Source organism: Macaca mulatta, chromosome 14 (genome assembly GCF_049350105.2).
Source record: "Macaca mulatta isolate MMU2019108-1 chromosome 14, T2T-MMU8v2.0, whole genome shotgun sequence".
Taxonomy (NCBI): Eukaryota; Metazoa; Chordata; class Mammalia; order Primates; family Cercopithecidae; genus Macaca; species Macaca mulatta.
Window position 1 is genome coordinate 19,152,039 of NC_133419.1, and position 20,521 is coordinate 19,172,559.

At 41.1% G+C, this 20,521-nt stretch overlaps 1 protein-coding gene and 1 long non-coding RNA gene across 40 annotated transcripts in view; one reads left to right on the forward strand and one right to left on the reverse strand.

The window, feature by feature from the left end:
• Window positions 1-20,521, forward strand: part of AMBRA1 (autophagy and beclin 1 regulator 1) — a 199,038-nt gene that overhangs the window by 136,676 nt on the left and 41,841 nt on the right. For all 39 annotated transcript variants that reach the window (XM_077962962.1, XM_077962967.1, XM_077962975.1 and 36 more), the window contains one exon: window positions 14,288-14,398. In XM_077962962.1, coding sequence (XP_077819088.1) covers window positions 14,288-14,398 — 111 coding nt within the window. The remainder of the gene's footprint in view (window positions 1-14,287; window positions 14,399-20,521) is intronic.
• Window positions 16,021-19,284, reverse strand: LOC144334260 (uncharacterized). The gene is made up of 2 exons (XR_013403939.1): window positions 18,304-19,284; window positions 16,021-16,107 (listed from the first exon to the last, which is right to left on the reverse strand). It is a non-coding gene; the product is annotated as an uncharacterized LOC144334260 (long non-coding RNA).

The window sequence follows — 20,521 nt, forward strand, 5'->3', positions numbered from 1 at the left end:
TACCTTACTCAAAAAAGCCTCAGTTCCGTTACAGTAACCAAGTCAGTCAGATGCTTTATCTTGATGCCATAAATCTCAAAACTAACATTTTCCTTGAGCCTAGTTGTGGAACACCCTCAAGATTGTCAGCTGTCAAGTTTTTCCCGCCTTCCAAGGTGAATGTGAAGTTGGACTGAGTGTTGTATTTAGGAGTCCACTTTCCAATGTAACCTCACCTTTGACCACCAAGTTCTGGGGGCTTTGTTAGCCCTTGGAGCTTAGCCTCTCTGTCGCTAGATAATGGTAATGTGGCAGTGATTGCAGTGAACTGACACCATGCTGTCCTTAATTTGAGTGAACCAGGCTTTGAATTAGAGAGTTCAACAGGCTTGGGAGTTCTTCACCTTTCTTCGCTGGGAGCAGGCCTGTCCTCTTTCTTGCATGTTGGCCCCAACTGACTCAGCTGTAATGCTGTACCCTGAAATGTACAGGTGCTGATTTGACAGGAGCTTTTCACCCTGTAGAAGCTGGGCCCCCTAATGTGAATGTAGGCTCATAGAGCAATAATTCACGTGTAGGTGGCCTGTAAGGAAAGTTTTAACAAAAGAGTTGGTTAAGAAGCTGATTTATTTTCTTGCTTTAACTCTCTTGTCATGTGCTGAGTGGGGGCGGAAGAGGAGGGGAGGGTGGGGACTGGTGCCGCTGAAAGCATTTATCTTCATTTCTGCCATCTCCCAGTGTTTATTACCCTGTGATCGACAGATGAGGAAAGCTGCCAGTCAAACCCACGTTCACCACATTTCCATTTCCCTTCATTGCAGATTTTAGGCTTTTGAAACTGCATCCTCTTTGCAGCAATAAAGGTCGTTTCCCTCCTGCTGCTGACAAGCCCAAGACCCTCTGGTCCAATTCCACTCGCTTGTGCTTCCACCAAACAATAAAAGCTGCGGGAGTCTCAGCAATTTAAGACAAGTGATTGGTGAGAGCCATTTAGTGTTTGAGTCAGTCGCTCTCTTTATCTTTCTCTCTCACCTTTTTCTCCCTCAGTCCTTTTCCTTACCTTCACCCCTCTCTTTGCCCATTCTTATGCTGCTGAGGCGCCCCCTTAAGCAGCTGCATTGCATAATGATGAGAGGCTGACAGTTTTCCTGACTTCACCTAGGGACCTGCCTAAGCCAGTGTCCTCTGTTGCTGGGATTAAATATTGGCAGTGTCAGGTTGTGGGGAATGTGTTAGTGGAGGTAGAGGAATTCTTAATACTCTTATCCACCTGCATGTCTTTTGTCAGACGTAGAGGCTTTGAGGAAATCCCTGCCTGGTGGGAGCGAATGCTAGATGTTTGTATTTTAGGGTTTTTTTCTCCCCGTTTTTCCTGAACACTACGTTTTTTGGAATACTGTTCCTAGTAATCTTTCAGTAGCATGTGTTCTTGTGAGCTTATTTGTTTTTGTCCTAAATAATGTTTGTGGGTGGAATAAAAGTAATGATATTCATTTATTTGAAAATGGATGTTCTGCTTTCATAATTACTTCTCCCAATTACATCATTAGTGTAAGTGCAGGTAATTGCTTCATTAGGACATATGTATTGAAGGAGGGAGGGCAAGTCTACAGCATGGTGATAAAAACGGGTCTCACCCTCTTTCTCTACCCACACAGGAGCATCTCAGCTTGACTGCAGGGATCCAGGAGCCACCAGCCACCCTGTAAACAGCCAAAATTAATCCTGGGTTTCAGTGTGATGGGAGGAAGGAATGAGGACCTAGTAAAGAGTGGCTTACTCACTTTTTTTGGGGTGGTAACTCATTGCTGAACTCTGGATGTCACTGGTGCATTCAAGGCAATGCGATTGAATCATTGGGAATTACTGAATTAGGGAGCGAAGTATTCTTATGGAAGCTGTGTGCTTTCTGAGGCTCACTAGGCCTGATGGCATGAGCCCTATCCTCTCGTTGAGTTATTTGGCTGGCTTTTTAAGGGAATCTCCATTCTCATTCTGGTCATGACAGATCAAGAGGTTATATTCTCCCATCAGACCTAACTACTTTCCTCTAGAGTTGAATATTATTCTGATTTTATGCCATGTCTGTGAATGTCTTTGTGTGCATGCTATCTAGTTATGCATCTCTTCTTTCAAAGCATGTTAAAAGATGATATCAATAGTATATGATTCTGCTTATATGAGGTTATCTAAAGTAGTCAAATTCATAGAAAGTGGAATGGTGGTGACCAGGCACTGGGGAGAGAGGGAAAGAGGAGTTGTTTAATGAGTATAGAGCTTGAGATTTGTTACATACATACAGTTCTACTGAACTGTACATGTAAATATGGTTAAGATGGTAAACTTTTATGTTGTATTCTTTTTAGCACAATTTAAAAAAAAGAAAGAAAAACTAGGCTGGGTGCAGTGGCTCATGCCCATAATCCCAACAATTTGGGAGGCCGAGGCAGGAGAATCATTTGAGGCCAGAAGTTTGAGACCACTCTGTGTAAATACTGAGATCCCGTATCTACAAAAAAAAAAATTTTTTTTTTAATTAGCTGGGCATAGGGTGGCATACACCTGTGGTCCCAGCTACTTGGGAGGCTCAGTTAGGAGACTCACTTGAGCCCAGAAGGTTGAGGCTGCAGTAAGCTGCATGCCACTGCACTCTAACCTGGGCATCACAGCAAGAACCCATCTCCATCTCAAAAAAAAAAAAAAAAAAAAAAAAAAGCTAATGCCAGATTCCTTGTTCACTTACTACTTACTCCAGATAGGAAGGCTCTGTCTGTCTATTGCTGTGTCTTTAATGAATATCAGGTTAATTTCTCTTTCTTTTTTGACCTGTTATGAACCTCACTGTGCTGTGGCCATGTAATCCTGGTTTGAATTGTTGTTTCGAGAAAATTTTTCATGAAGCTGTGATACATAGGAATATTTCACAGTTTGCCAGGCATGATGGCTCACGCCTGTAGTCTCAGCACTTTGGGAGGCCAAGGTAGGAGGATCACTTGAGCCCAGGAGTTTGAGACCAGCTAGGGCAACACAGCAAGAGCCCATCTCTAAAAATTAAAAAATAAAAAATAAAATTCATTGCTATTTCTTTTCCTTTCCTCATACTCTGTCTGTATTGCAGGCCTTTGCTATTTTCCTTGTTGAATTCTTAGACTATCATTTGCTTTATTGGCCTGATCCAGTGCCTTTGGCCTCAATAGTATCTTTCTCAGATCTGCCCCTAAAGTTCATGATTTGCATGTGGACTAATATTATCCTTGTTCTTTGGAGCCTTTAGGAGTTTATTGGACAGTGAAATTATGTTGATTTGGGGGCCTAATTCCTACAAATAAGACATGTAACCATTGAAGTCTGTATTTACAAAATATTTACCCTTTAATTCATGTTAAATATATTGCAAACTTGTTTAATGATTAATCTCAGCATCAGATTAAATGACTGGTAGAGTGGTTATTAAACCGCCTAAATATGATAGACCAAATGCTTTACTCAGAACATTTCCTATGCCAGAATTATAGACAGCCACGTGGTGCTTTTTTGGGATTTTATTTTTGTGGTTTGCAGAAAATGATGTTCCCTAATACTCTTCATATCTTTTAGCCTCAGGAAAAAGTGAAGACACTATTTCAGCTATAGATAATCCACTCAGAATTAGTCTTTGAAGCCCTACTTTTTCTTTACAATGGAAATAATTCTATTTGTCTCAAGTCTTTTTATTATTGCTGCTTTTCCACACAGTATATTTTCTATAAAATAAAAACTACTATTTAATTCTCATATGAACCTATGGTTCAGTTATAAACATATGATAGAATATTATTCAGTCATAAAAAGGAATGAAGCCAGGCAGGGTGACTCATGCCTATAATCCCAGCTACTAGGGATGCTGAGGTGGGAAGATTGCTTGAGCCCAGGAGTTCAAGGCTGCAGTGAGCTTTGATTGCACCACTGAATTCCAGCCTGGGTGACAGAATGAGACCTTGTCTCTTTGGGGGTGGGGGAGGTGAAGTGAGGTCCTGAAATATGCAGTAAGCATAGATAAACCTTGAAAATGTTATGCTGAGTGAAAGAAGCCAGACACAGAAGGCCACCTACCAAATGATTTCATAATATGAAATGTCCAGGAGAGGTAATTAGTGATTGCCTAGGGGCTAGGGTGGGAGTGGGACAGAGTACAAGGGAGTGACTGTTAATGGGTACAGTATTTAGGGGAGATTAAAATGCCTGAAATTAGACAGTAGTGATGGTTGTTGTAAAATTTATTTGGTGATGGTTACACAACTGTGTGGATATGCTAATAATTCTTGAATTGTATACTTTAAAATAGGTGAATTGGGCCGGGCGCGGTGGCTCAAGCCTGTAATCCCAGCACTTTGGGAGGCCGAGGCGGGCGGATCACGAGGTCAGGAGATCGAGACCATCCTGGCTAATATGGTGAAACCCCATCTCCACTAAAAAATACAAAAAACTAGCCGGGCGAGGTGGCGGGCGCCCGTAGTCCAAGCTACTCAGGAGGCTGAGGCAGGAGAATGGCGTAAACCCGGGAGGCGGAGCTTGCAGTAAGCTGAGATCCAGCCACTGCACTCCAGCCTGGGCGACAGAGCGAGACTCCGTTTCAAAAAAAAAAAAAACAAAAAAACAAATAAAATAGGTGAATTGTAAGTTATATCTCAGTAAAGCTATAATTTTAAACAGACAGACACACACGTGTATTTGGGCATTTTTCTCAATGTCAGAATCAGAAATGGGAATTCAGAGAAACTTGGGACACTTATAACCATGGAAGAAGTCTTCTTATTTGTCATCAGGGACTCTTTCCAGGTACCAGGCTATAGGATATATTGACTGTGATTTTAGATTAGATTAAATGATGATTAGAGTGAGTGTGACTGAGTACTTAGTTATATCCCCTTCTTAGGACAGATTTTAAGACTGCATTTGAATGAAGCTTTCTGGAAAGAAGATTAAGTGTTCTTCCTAGGATGCCATTCAGATATACTTAGAAAGGGAAGATGCTTTCTGTGTTTAAATAATTATTTAAACAGAGACTTGCTCTGAGAATTATTTTTTATAAATAGAAGCCAGTGTATTTATTTACGGAGAGCTCGGATAATCCATAAGAGAAAAGTTAAAGTAACCAAAGCTGGGTAGGGTAGCATGTGCGTGTAGTCCTAGTTACTGGGAAGTCTGAGGCAGGAGGATCACTTGAGGGCCAGGAGTTCAAGGCAAGCCTGGGCAACATAGTGAGGCCCCATCTAAAAAACAGATAACAACAACAACAACAAAAAACTTAAAATACCAAAGGTTTTTAAAATGTACATAAGACACTAGTATACCATCTAAAAGATACACAATGAGCTAGTAAACAAATGAAAAGATGTTCACCAATTCTCTTAATTATTAAGGAAATGAAATGGATCCAACAAATAGGATTACCATTTTTCACTTCACAAATTGATAGACATTTATATTGAATAGTGTTTTCTTAATAACAGCATTATTGAGATATGATTCACCTACCATACAGGCCACCTATTTAAAGTATACATTTCAATGGCTTTTAGAATATAGAGTTGTGCAGTCATCACCTCTATCTATATATTTCATATCATTTTTATCACCTCCTAAAAAAAAAACATGCACATCAACAGTCACTTCCCCTTTCCCTCTCTCACATCCCTCCAGCCTGAAGCAACTGTCAATCTGTTTGGAAAGCTGATAAGTTGTTCAGTTGGACCTACCCTGGGCTTTCTAGTCTCAGCTCTCCTCCAGCTCAACTGGTCAGGAGAGCTGAGACTAGAAAGCCCAGGGCAGGTTCATAAAACAACCAAGCAGAAAGATAGTAATTGTGTCTCCAGGATGATGAGTGTTTACGTCCCCAACCCCATTCTTATTTCATCTTCCCAGCAGCAACACAGTCAGAGATGGCCATTCTGAATTACAAAGTCTCAAGTTAAACAGAGTTTTCAGGACTGAAATGTCATTTAATAATTTCCTTCTTTGCAACTTGCCCTTTTTTACCCTCTCTGAATTAGCTTTTCTGATAGATTTGCTAATGATTCCCGTTGTTCAGTATCTTCACTGAACTGTTGAATCATACTTTTTATTTCCCTGCTCCTAGAACAAATCTTAGAGAGAAGCTGTGAAGCTGTTTTGAAAAAAGGTTTCTAATTCTTTCCAAGCAACAGAAGAGAAGAGTCTCGGAGAGAAGCAAAGGCAGAGAGATGCACAGAGGCTATTAGGCTTGATAGAGCTCACCTATCATGTGACTGTGATGATGATTATGATTTCATCCCTAGACACATTCTGGGAGCTCTGGCCTACAAGTTGAAGACCTGACTCTGGAATGAGACTTGGCAGCTTAGTTTTTGCCATTGTTGTTGGCTGATAGTTATTCAGGATCACTGGATTTAAGCTTCTTTTCCTCCTTGTTTTGTCTGTCATCAGAATAATCTTTATTTCTTCTTTTGCTCTAAGCCTTCATGAAAGGAATTTCTGTGGTTATATGGTAGCTATGAACTACCATGACTAGTATTGTCCTCATGGACAGCTGCTGTTCCCACTGTCTCCTAGAATGTGAATAAAAGTCTTGGCCCCTCTCTCTTTTTTAGGTTTATTAAAAGTTGAGTGGAGAGTACAGACAATTCCTATATACTCCCTCCCCTCACACCCGCAGGCTTCCCCACTGTCCGCACCAGTGTGGTACATTTGCTGCAGTTGATGAACTAACATAGACACATCATTATCACTCAAAGTACGTGTTTACATTAGGGTTCACACTTGGTGTTGTAAATTCCACTGGTTTTGGCAAACGTACGTGCCATGTATCCAACATTGTAGTAACATACAAAATAACTTTACTGCTTAAAAAATCTCCTTGTGACTGGACATGGTGGCTCACGCCTATAATCCCAACACTTTGGGAGGCCAAGGCAGGTGGATCTCTTGAGTTCAGAAGTTGGAGACAAGCCTGGGCAACATGGTGAAACCCCATCTCTACAAAAAATACCAAAAAAGATAAGCTGGTGATGGTGGCACACACCTGTCGCCCCAGCTACTCGGGAGGCTGAGGTGGGAGGATCATCTGAACCCAGAAAATTGAGGCTTTTTTGAGCCGTGATTGCACCGCTGCACTCCAGCCTGGGTGGTGGAGTGAGACCCTCTCTCAAGAACAGAAAAGAAAAAAAATATTGTGCTCACCTGTTCATCTCTCCCTCCCTGCAAACCCCTACCAACCACCCATCTTTTTTCTGTCTCTATAACTTCCTTTTCCAGAATCTCATACAGTTGGAAACCTATAGTATGTAGCCTTTGACTTCTTTCATTTAGTAACATGCACTTAAGGTTCCTTATGCCTTTTTGTGGCTTGATAACTCATTTCTTTTAGCACAAATAATATTCCATTGTATGGATGTGCCACAGTTTATCCATTCATCTCTTGAATGAAGAACATCTTGGTTGCTTCCAACTTTTGACAATTATGAATAAATAAAGCTGCTATAAACATCCATGCGTAGGTGTTTGTGTAGACATTAGTTTTTTTGTTTGTTTGTTTTGTTTTGAGACAGAGCCTCTCTCTGTTGGCCAGGCTGGAGTGCAGTGGTGTGATCTCAGCTCACTGCAAGCTCCGCCTCCTGGGTTCAAGCGATTCTCCTGCTTCAGCCTCCTGAGTAGCTGGGATTACAGGTGCACACTACCACGCCCCGCTAATTTTTGTAGTTTTAGTAGAGACGGACTTTTTCACTATGTTGGTCAGGCTGATCTTGAACTCCTGACCTTGTGATCCACCTGCTTTGGCCTCCCAAAATGCTGGGATTACAGGCGTGAGCCACCGCGCCCAGCCTATATTAAGTCTTGAAGTCTGGTTGTGTCAATCCTCCAATTTTGTGTTTTCCTTCCATATTGTGTTGGCTATTCTGGATCTTTTGCCTTTTCATATAAACTTTATAATCAGATTGTTAATATTCACAAAATAATTCAAGATTTTGATTGGGATTTTGTTGAATCTGTAGATCCAGCTGAGAAGAATTGACATTGTAACAGTATTGAGCCTTCCTATTCATGAACATGGAATATCTCACTAATTTAGTTTTATCCTTTGTGACATCTTTCATCAGTTTCGTAGCTTTCCTCCTATAGACCTTGTACATATTTTGTTAGATTTATACCTAAGTTTTTTGTTTTTTTGATGCTAAGGTAAGTGGTAGTGTATTTTTAATTTCAAGTTCCAGTCATTCATTTGTTCATTGCTATTATATAGGAAAGCAGTTGACCTTGTATCTTGAAACCTTACTATGATTATTTAATAGTTACCAGAGTTTTTTTGTTGATTCTTTGGGATTAGACAGTGATGTCATCTGGCAACAAACAGATTTCTTCCAATCTGTATACCTTTTATTTACTTTGTTTTGTGGTGGCGGGGGGAGGGGGGTCTGATTGCATTAGCTAGAACTTCCAGTATGATGCTGAAAAGTATTGGTAAGAGGGGGCTTCCTTGCGTTGTTCCTGATCTTAGGGGGAAAGTATCTAGTTTCTTACCATGGAATATGATGTTAGTTGCAGGTATTTCATATTTCTATTTTCTGGAAGAGACATTAGAGAACTGGTACAATGTCTTCCTTAAATGTTTGGTAGAATTTAGTGAAACCATCTGGGCCCAGTTCTTTCTGTTTTAGGAGATTATTAATGATTACTTCAATTTAATGGATATAGGCCTATTTAGATTATTTGTCTCTTGTGCAAATTGTAATATACTGTGTCTTTCAAGGAGAGTTAGTCCATTGCATGTAGGTTTTCAAATTTGTAGGCATACGGTTATTCATAGTATTCCCTTATCCTTTTGGTGTCCATGGGATCAGTAGTGATGGCGCCCCTTTCTTTTCTGGTGTTAGTAATTTGTATCTTCTCTCTTTTTTCGTAATTGGCCTACCTAGATGTTTATTGTTTATTGATCTTTCAAAGTTTTTGGTTTTATTGATTTTTCTCTATAGATGATTTCCTGTTTTCAATTTCATTGGTTTCTGCTCATATTTTTCTTTCTTCTGCTTACTTTGGCTTTAATTTGCTTTTTTTCTTCTTTCTTATGGTAGGTGCTTAAATTACAGATTTTAGATATTTCATCTTTTCTTATATATGCATTCAATGCTATAAATCTCCCTCTAAGCACTGTTTTCACTACATTTCATGTATTTTGAGAACTCATGTTTTCATTTTCATTTAATCCAAAATGTTCGTTTAATCCAACATATTCTTTGAGCCATGTGTTGTTTAGAAATGTATTGTTTAATCTGTCAGTTTTATAGGATTTTCCAGTTATCTTTTTATTACTGATTTCTAGTTTAGTTCTCTTGTAGTCTGAAAGCATAATTTGTATTATTCCTTTTCTTTTGCATTTGTTACATGATGTTTTGTGGCCCAGAGGGTGGTCTGTCTTGGCCTGGGCTGTTTTCAAGGAGAAAGTTGCCAAATATTATAGGGCCTAGACAGTTTATTTTAATCTTCAGATTAAACACTTCTCTCTCTTGGCCCTGGCACACTATTTGGGCCAGTCTCTTACACAAGGACATCTCTCTATAAGCTGTCTGTTGATGCTGATGTAAGTAGTAGTGTAACTGTAGAGGAAATACTCACACAGATTGGAGTAGATGACAGACATAACTTTAAAGGCCATTTATTAGACACTTAGTATTTGCCATCACTATTTATTTATATATTTATTTATGAGATGGTCTGGCTCTATCACCCAGGCTGTAACTGTAGATGAAATACACAGTTTGGAGTAGATGACAGACATAATTTTAAAGGCCATTTATTAGGCACTTAGTATTTGCCATCACTATCTATCTATCGATATATCTATCTGTCTGTTGATCTATCTATCTACAAGATGGTCTGACTCTGTCACCCAGGCTGTAGTGCAGTGGTGTAATCTCAGCTCACTGCGGCCGGGCGCGGTGGCTCACGCCTGTAATCCCAGCACTTTGGGAGGCCGAGGCGGGTGGATCACAAGGTCAGGAGATCGAGACCACGGTGAAACCCCGTCTCTATTAAAAATACAAAAAAATTAGCCGGGCGCGGTGGCGGGCGCCTGTAGTCCCAGCTACTCAGGAGGCTGAGGCAGGAGAATGGCATGAACCCAGGAGGCGGAGCTTGCAGTGAGCCGAGATTGCGCCACTGCACTCCAGCCTGGGGCACAGAGCGAGACTCTGTCTAAAAAAAAAAAAAAAAAAAAAAAATCTCAGCTCACTGCAACCTCCACCTTCCAGACTCAAGCTATCCCACCTCAGTCTCCTAGGTAGCTGGGACCATAGGTACACGCCACCACACCTGGCTAATTTTTGTGTTTTGGGTTTTGGGTTTTTTGAGACAGAATCTTGCTCTGTTGCCCAGGCTGTAGTGTGGTGGTGCAATCTTGGCTCATTGAAACCTCCTCCTCCTGAGTTCAAGCAATTCTCATGCCTCAGCATCCCAAGTAACTGGTACTACAGGCACGCACCACTATGCCTGGCTAATTTTTGTGTTTTTAGTAGAGGTAGGGTTTCACCATGTTGTTCAGGCTGGTCTCGAACTCCTGACCTCAAGTGATCTGCCTGTCTTGGTCTCCCAAAGTGCTGGGATTACAGGTGTGAGCCACTGTGCCCAGCCTTTTTTTGCGATAGTGTCTTACTGTGTCCAGGCTGGTCACAAATTCCTGGGCTCAAGCAATCTGCCCGCCTTGGCCTCACAAAGTGCTGGGATTATGGGCATGAGCCACCACGCCTGACCACTTTATATTTATTGTCTCAGTAAGTTCTTCCAACAATTCTGTAAGTTGTAGGTACTATTATACCCTTTTCTACAGATAAAGAAACTGAGGTTCAGAGAGATTAATTTATACAAAGTCACACTATAGTAGATAATGACAGGAAGTGTCAAAATCTGGTCCAATTGATTCTGAAGCCTGTATTCTCAAAAACAAACAAAAAACAAGCTGTAAGATCCCATTGGCAGATACGGAAAATTGAAGTTGTAATGCTGTGCCTTGGATTAGTTTCTTTCCATGACTATAACAGCATCACTTGTTAGCAGCAGACATTCTAGCAGCAGACGTTCTAGTAGTGGTGCTCAGAGCACCTACCCTGGAGTTAAAATGTAGGATATGTTTATCTAGCTTAGCGTTTCTCAACTAGGAATGATTTTTATCCCCAGGGGACATTTGGCAATGTCTGGAGACATTTTTGGTTGTCTCAACTAGGTGAAGCAGGGTGCTACTGGCATCTAGTGGGTAGAGACCAGGGATGCTAAATGTTCTGCGATGCACAAGACTCTTCAAACAAAGAATTATCTGTCGTAAAATTTCAGTAGTGCAGGGATTGAGAAACTCTGAGTCTGACTTGTTCCATTCTGTCATTACTACATGGGAGAACCTTGAAGTCTTAGAAATCCCTCAGCAGTCTCTCAGGATTTGGTTTCTGAGGCTAAGTGCCTCGTGTGTAAATACTTTCTAGCTCAGTCCATTAACCTCCTCTTGCACATTTCCTATACCTTCATCTTAGTGGCCAGAGGCCTACTAAATGGTTGGGGTTGTTTTAATAAATCAGGCTTTCTCTTCCTGTTGTTTCCAAGAGACAGGCTCAGTTGGCCTACAGTTCTTGCAGAAAAGAAGCTGGTGACACTACTCTAATCTGTTGCTGGCATCTTTAGCTCCCTAATCTGTGTTTATATGGCACAAAAAAAAATGACTCTCCCTGGTGCCAGACTTCATTCCTCCTCAGCACCCTGGCACTACTGACAGAGAGCACCTCCCCAGTCTCTTCGACATAGTGGCAACCCTACATGTTTATTTTATTGCACAGCTGTTCTCCCGAAGACCTTTCTTGAGACATGGACAGTACAGGATGCCTCTGGAGCTGGGATTTGGGAATCTTAATCATTTGTATTCCTGTTTGCAGATTCACAGTACTCAAAAAGCATCTGGTATTATTCCTTAACTGTTTTCCTGTTTGTAGTTCTTATCCCTTCCCCCAGAATAAGCTCTTACAATATGAAGTTTGTTTTTTCAATTTATTTTCTGCCCTCTCTTAGCAACTAGCGTTTTGTTCGTCATATACTGAGAAAATCAACTTACCTTCTACCATTTGGGGTTATATGGTTTTCCGTTAAAAGCTGGAGAAAATGATAAGGAACTAAAGTAATTTGAGAGAGACTAGTGGTCAAAGGGGGATGTCAACCATCTTGATAAGCAAGCCCAGGAAACAATTTGAAAGCTCAGTGGAATTGAGCCTGGATCAGAATGAAATGGAGTAATTCCTTCCAGGGAAGTGGTAGACCTTGTAACTAAAAAAAGTGATTTTCATTATCAAAGAGGCATAGAAAAATCAAGAAAGTTCCTTTTAATAAAGGCCTTCGGGTATCTTACCCTCCTCATGACCCAGAGGTTCAGCAAAAGTCAGATATAATTATTAAAGGGGAATTTTCTGTGAAGGTTAAAGCAAGGGTATATATTTACCTCATCTGAATGATATACCACAGGGACCTCAAATAGAGATTTGAGGTCAGTGGACTCACTGACAGCACACCCCCAAATGCTGTCGTTCTCAGGTCTCAGGGAGATCATGACTGGGCCTATGTCTGAATTTGCAAGATTTCAAAGGCTGTCTTGTTTTGGGGGTATTCATTTATCTAGAACGGTTTGTTTTAGGCTTTATTCCATTATTGTCCTCCTAAGGAACCTTTTTAGACATTTTTTTTCCCTACTTGTCTCTCCTCCCATGAAATTTTAATATCACAGATAAATGTGTATCTATTTATATACTCTGATGCTTTGGAAGGGAACAAATGATTATACTAAGGTTTTTTTTATTATTATTTTTTGCCCCCATTAACCAATTTTTACCCCCATTGGGGTGATATTCCCCGTGTCGATAATGCATGATCTAGAAGTATCATCATTTTGGAAATGAACTGTTATTTGTACTTTTCCTTACAAATTGAAAATGGGACAAAGACAAGACTATCAATAAATGAATGCTGAGAAAATAGTCTTCTGACACAGTGGCCAGCAGCAACTGGAAGAGTGCGGAGAGTACTTTTCTCATATTTCTTGGCTTGTATGGAGGTTTTCTCTTTGAACCATCTCTTGATCATTTGGGGAAAGAAAGGGAAACACCAGGAGTAGCAGTGCGATAAATGCCACTCTCTAAAAGAAAAGAACTACAGTTCACAAGATGCTTTTGCAGTGATGTGCAGAAGAGGAAGACTAGGTGATACTGAAGAATCTGGGCATGAAATTGTCCATTTTTCCGAGGCTGGTAAACTCTAACAAGTTCAGTTTTTCAAAGTAGCCTTTGATTTACAGCTGAGAATACCATTTAGGTTATCTAGCATACAGGAATGTTCTATTCTCCCAACAGGGTTTGACTCTGTCTGATCAGAAGGAGGGTGGTTGTGTATGAAATGCACCTCAGAAGGAGGAGGAGGAAATGACATGTTCATGTAAATGAAATACAACTGCAAATTAAAGTGTCACCCTGTTAAAAAAATCCATTTTTTATTTAATTGGTTACCAAGGAAAAAAATGTCATACAGAAGAGTATATCTCAGAGAAAGTTAAACCCTGAGATGTTATAAGCAAATGTGGATTCAAGGAGGTTCTTAGGGGGTAGGTATAATAAAAGATGGCCTTAATAAAAATATTCTGATGCTACAAAGCGAGGCTCATAAATTTTTATTGTGTTACGTGCCAGGGGTCCAGAAGAGATGAACAAATATTACCTTATTTGTTTGTTACTGTCTCTTTCTATCCAGTCAGCTGTACAGTAGCTGCCTTTTCCCTGGAGGGAGCCTGTTTTTGAGATGTCCTATTAGGAAGAAGTGATAAAGGAGGAGATTCTTTGTCTGAAAGAGTGCTGCTTACTATCAGGATGTCCAAGGACTGAAATGCTACTGGCTTTTCTGTATTAATGGTGTCTTCCCATTTTTATTTTTCTTTTCCCAAATTTTTATGAAATTTCACCTGTCTTTTTTAGATGTCGAGCCTACCAGACCATGTATGTACAGTACCTGCCACGTTGTTGGCACTAAGTAAATGTTAAGTAACAATGGGAGGGACTGATGGATGGGATTATATTTCCACATTAAATTGTTCCCTGACAAACATACGTGGTTTTTCTGTGAGACAAAGACTTGCCAGGTGGGACTCATTAGCTTTCTTCAGCCATAGTCTAGTTTTTCCTCTTCTCTCCCCACTACTAATCCCAGTATTGTTTTAAGTTTTGCAGTGGAAACGTTGATAAATAATATAATGTGCTGTCTTTGACTTCTTCCTCATCAGGGGCAGTGATCGGTGATGGACAGTCTGCCGTGGCCAGTAACATTGCCAATACTACCTACCGGCTCCAGTGGTGGGACTTCACTAAGTTTGACCTCCCTGAAATCAGTAATGGTAAGTCAATATCAAATGGGGGTATCAGTGGAAGGGTTATATTTGCTGGTGAGCCAGAACTCAAAAATTCATGGAGCACTGGGTTTTTTGTCATCCTATTGAGCAGTTGTTGTCTACATGCCATTTCTGCACCTCTTCTGTGACTTTCATTTCAGGTCCATTAACCGAACGTCAACCATACCATACACTTAAGTCCATTAAGATCTGGATTAATCGAGTTTAATTAACATCACTATAGTCTTTACTAAAGGGTCACAAGGTTTAGCTCTTGGATCCTACACTCCCTTTTCTTTCTCTTCTTTTCAGTTCCACCTAAACTTTAGGTTTTAGCCAGTGAACTACTAGTCCACAAACTCTTCGGAGCAGAGAAGTCTTTGGTGTTTTTTTTTTTTTTTTTTTTTTGAGACGGAGTCTCGCTGTGTCACCCAGGCTGGAGTGCAGTGGTGCGATCTCGGCTCACTGCAAGCTCCGCCTCCCAGGTTCACGCCATTCTCCTGCCTCAGCCTCCGAGTAGCTGGGACTACAGGCGCCCGCCACCACGCCCGGCTAGTTTTTTGTATTTTTAGTAGAGACGGGGTTTCACCATGTTAGCCAGGATGGTCTCGATCTCCTGACCTCGTGATCCACCCGCCTCGGCCTCCCAAAGTGCTGGGATTACAGGCTTGAGCCACCGCGCCCGGCCAAGTCTTTGGTTTTGTGTCTACTTCAGTACCTTACATTGTTTGCTACTGAGGGTGGGTGCAAGACATGTTTGCTGAATTGCTTAATTGAGAGTTACAAGCTGGGCATGGTGGCTCACGCCTGTAATCCCAGCACTTTGGGAGGCCGAGGCAGGCAGATCACTTGAGGTCAGGAGTTCAAGACCAGCCTGGCCAACATGGTAAAACCCTGTCTCTACTAAAAATACAAAAATTAGCTAGGCATTCTGTCATGCGCCTATAATCCCATTATAGGCTTAGTTGTTCGTATCTGAAGCCGACATTTTTCTATCTTGTCTGTAAGATATTATAAGACTTTGCCAGTTGCCTTAAAATAATTAAGATATTCTCTGTCTGTGGCATTTCCTGATATGCCAGTCTTCGTATCTTTATTCATCTCAATGATATGGTTGATATCTGATTTACAAACATGACTATTTCAGTTTCCTTGCTTCTAATGAAGTCTGCAGTCCACATCCCAGTTGTTCTTTTGGAATCACAACATTTTAAACCTCTCATTTCACTTACTACCTCGTGAAGGGCTCTCTCTTGCACATTTCTGAGAGTGATGGTTCAACCTCTGCTTGACTGCTACTGATGATAGACTGCACTGACAAGGTGGCCTGACCATCACTGCTACATTTGTGTTAAAATATTCTTTCAGCCAGGTGTAGCAGCTCATACCTGTAATCTCAGCACTTCAGGAGGCCAAGTTGGGAGGATCGCGTGATCCCAGGAGTTCAAGCCCAACCTGGCCAACATGATAAAACCTCGTCTCTACTAAAAATACAAAAATTAGCTGAGTGTGGTAGCACACATCTGTTTTCCCAGCTACTCAGGTGGCTGAGGCACAAGAATTGCTCAAACCTGCGTGGCAGAGGTTGCAGTGAGCCAAGATCACATCACTGCACTCCAGTCTGGGTCACAGAGTGGCACCCTGTCTCCAAAAAAAAAACCAAAAAAACACAAACACAATTAATTGGGCATGGTGGCATATGCCTGTAGTCCCAGCTACTTGGGAGGCTGAGGTGGGAGGATCACCTGAGCCCAGGAGGTCGAGGCTGCTATGAGCCAAGATCACACCACTGCACTCCAGCCTTGGCAACAGAGCAAGACCCTGTCTCCAAAACAAAAAAAAAAGTTCTTTTTTTGGCCGGGCGTGGTGGCTCAAGCCTATAATCCCAGCACTTTGGGAGGCCGAGGCGGGTGGATCACGAGGTCAGGAGATCGAGACCATCCTGGCTAACACGGTGAAACCCCGTCGCTACTAAAAAATACAAAAAACTAGCCGGGCGTGGTGGCGGGCGCCTGTAGTCCCAGCTGCTCGGGAGGCTGAGGCAGGAGAATGGCGTGAACCCGGGAGGCGGAGCTTGCAGTGAGCTGAGATCACGCCACTGTACTCCAGCCTGGGCGACCGAGTGAGACTCCGTCTCAAAAAAAAAAAAAAGTTCTTTTTTTGCACTGAGCCACCATTTCCCTTGTCACTTTCTCCCATTGGTCCTAATTCTGTCTCTGAACCTCCATAGTATAAATCTCATGATGCTTCTTTCAAGTGACAGTCCTCTGACTATTTAAACTGAGCTGCCATTTTCCATTAAATCTTTGTTGAAAGGTCAAACCTCCTTAGATTCCTTTCACTGATTTCCAAATCCTTGACAGTTCTGCTCATCTTTCCTTTTAACTTTCAGTGGAGGGGGGCAGAGAAGAATAGAAAACTCTAGATGCGAGCTGTCAAATACGTATTACAGTGGTGCTTCAGACACTATTAGCTTACCCTGTGGCTTCAGCACTTTTTTCAGAAGCCATTCTTGAATTTTTAGTCACTTAAAATTTCTTGATAATTGCTAATAAACCAAGACTCAACCTTCCTGTACTTTTACAGCTTGATCTTTTTTTTTTCTGAAACAGAGTCTTGCTCTGTCACCAGGCTGGAGTGCAGTGGCGCAATCTCAGCTCACTGCAACCTCCACCCGCCCTCCCCGGGTTCAAGCGATGCTCCTGCCTCAGGCTCCCGAGTAGCTGGGACTACAGGCGCGCGCCACCACGCCCAGCTAATTTTTGTATTTTTGGTAGAGACGGGGTTTCGCCATGTTGGCCGGGCTGGTCTTGAACTCCTGACCTCAGGTGATCCACCCACCTCGGCCTCCCAAAGTGCTGGGGTTACAGGCTTGAGCCACCGCGCCTGGCCCAGTTTATCTTTTGATAACCAAAACAGATTTGTATTTGTTTTTATTCAATTTTTTCTGTCAACTGTAGTTTCTTTTTCCTGCCTCTCATCATCTATTTGAACTTTGTTTTAATCCTTCTTTCTCAATATTCCATTGTCTACTAGTTCAATAAGCATGCTTTTCTGTGTTCTTTCAGATTGTTAGCAAAAAGTAGTGAATCAGGCAGGGCATTGCACCAGGCCTTGTGGTACATTACTGTGGACTTCCTCTGTGTTGATTTTAGTTTATGAATTAGCACTCTGGGCTTGGTTGTTCATATCTAAAGCTGACATTTTTCTGCCTTGTCTGTATGATATTATAAGACTTTGCCAGTTGCCTTAAAATGATTAAGATATTCTGTCTGTGGCATTTCCTGATATGCCAGTCTTGGTATCTTTATTGGACAAGGAAAATCAGTTTAATTTTTCCATGTCCTGTCTCAGTGGAACTTCAGCAGCAATCATCCCTTTCTAAGTGCTTATAGGCCACATGTCCAGTAATTCATTCTTTAACTCTGCTGGGAATCAACCACAATCCACCTTTTCCCCTATTGAAAATGAAATTTGCTTCTTAAAGTTATTTTGTTTTGTTATTTTGTCACTTTGTTTGTCATCTGAAATTGATATTACTGTTCAAATATTTTAAAAATGTAAAAGATTAATACAGTAAGAAGCCCCCCAATCCTACCACTCCTCCTCATATGTAACCACTGTTAGCAGTTCCTTGTATATCTTTAAAAAAAAAAAAAAAATTTTTTTTTTTTTTTTTTTTGAGATGGAGTCCCGCTCTTTTCCCAGGCTGGAGTGCAGTGGCGCTGTCTTGGCTCACTGTAACCTTTGCCTCCTGGGTTCACGCCATTCTCCTGCCTCAGCCTCCTGAGTAGCTGGGACTACAGGTGCGCACCACCACGCCTGGCTAATTTTTTGTATTTTTCATAGAGACGGGGTTTCACCGTGTTAGCCAGGATGGTCTTGATCTCCTGCCCTTGTGATCTGCCCACCTCGGCCTCCCAAAGTGCTGGCATTACAGGCGTGAGCCACTGCACCCAGCCATCTTTTCAAAAATATTATATGTATATAGAAGCAAATGCAAATTTATGTTTTTCTGCCTGTTATTTAACTCAAATGGTAGCATGCTGTATGTACTTGTCTGTACTTTCTGCACTTTTTCTTTACAGTGTAGCTTAGTGTTCTTTTCATGTCAGTATATAAAGAGCTTATTTGTTCTTTTTTATGACTGCCTAGTATTCCATTGCGTGAATGTACCATAATTTTCTAACTAGTCTACTATTAAAGGACCTTTAAGTCATTTTCAATATTTTACTCTACAAACTGTGCTGCAGTTTATCATTTTGCACATGTGCAGGTATATCTCTAGGATACATTTCTAGAAATGGAATTGCAGGGGGGAAGAGTGTGCATTTGTAATGTTGGTAGTTATTGCCATACCACACTCTATACAGCTCGTGCCAAATTATTATTCCACTTGGAGTTCATGAGAGTGCCTGATTTCATAAACTCTTGCTGATAGAATGTGCTATCAAATTTTTGGATATTTGCAAATCTGATATGTAAAAAAATAAAAAGTAGTATGTGGGTATTTTACATTTGTATTTTTCATGTTACAAACAAGGGTGCATGCCTCTTCATATGAACGGCCATTTGTGTTCCCTTCTCTTGACTTGTCCATGTGCTTTACCAATTTTTCTGTTGTGTTACTGGTCTTTTCCTTAGCGATTTTACAGGAGTTCTTTATAAATCAGAAAATTAACTTATAATAGGAGTTTCCTACTTATCATTCAAATTTTGACTTTGCTGAAGGTTATTTTTGTCATAGAACTTATTTTAAGGAGTCAAAATTATACAACTTTCCTTTTATGGTTCCTTGGTTTTGTGTCATCATTAGGGAGATCATTTAGAACTTTTATATTTTAGTTTTTTAATAGTTAAGTCTTTGATTCACTAGGAAATTTAGTCCCAAATATTCAAAGTATGATCCAATTTCCCCCCCATATGGCTACTCACTTGTCCCAACTAATTAATAATCCATTTGTCTCTATTGATTTGGGATGTTATCTTCATCATAATATTAATTTCTTTTCTGTATTTAGATATATTTCTGGACTCTCTGTTCTGTTCTAGTGATCTGTCTGATTATTCATTTGAAAGTTCCACATGAGTTTAATCTTTGAGGATTTATGTTTTATTTTACTTTTATTTTACTTACTTTTATTTTTAGAGGGTCTTGCTCTTTTGCCCAGGCTGGAGTACAGTGGCGCAATCATATCTCACTGTAACCCCAAACTCCTGAGCTCGAACGATCCTCCTCCCTCAGCCTTCTGAGTAACTCGGCCTACAGGCGCATGCCACCATGTCTGGCTGATTTTTTAACTTTTTTTTATGGAGATGAGGTCTTGCTGTGTTGCCCAGGCTGGTCGAGCTCCTGACCTCAAGTGATTATCCTGCCTTGGCCTCATGTAGTACTGGGATTACAGGTGTGAGCCCAGCTTGATTCTGTGTTTTACTGATGAGTTCAGCAACCCCCAAGTTGATTTATGTGAATTGCATTTAACTTTTTCCTGGAGTTAGGCTGAAGATCTTGCCACCTGCTTCTCTCACTTGAGATTTGAGATTAGTGTTTAGAAGTTTATGAATAAGGCCTCATGCATAAATAATTTTGAAATTGCTTTCCTGAAAAAAGTGGCGCTTTAGATTCACTATGATTTTTAAGAGTAAACTCTTACTGGGTGAATAGAATTGGTCACTAGGCTGTCCTGTCAGAATAGGCCTTAAGAAACCTGGCAGATGAGTGATGTGGGGCAGGCCATACCACAGGGGATATAGTGCCTTCGGGGAGTGTTTATGGGTCATCTGGAGCTCTGTACAGGCCTTATTCTGAAATCTGAGGGGCTCAGAGATAGCCAAGAGGAAATTTTTCTGCTGATTTAACCCCCCTTGGGTTTTCTAAATCGGTATCTAATGCATTTGCAAAAGCACTGCAACTGCTAATCGCTCCCATGGCCTCATCTGGCCAGCCAGCAACAGGCTACAAATCGATCTTTGTACAAGGTGTTTGTTTATAATTTATGGAGCTGATAGGAAGGCAGAGCCATCTGCTCCTCCAGGCATCAGTATTTCTAACCCCTCCCATTCCCTGCTAGGGCATTTTCACTTGGAAATCATTTCTAATTGGGAGGAGATTACATTGCAGAGTCTGGA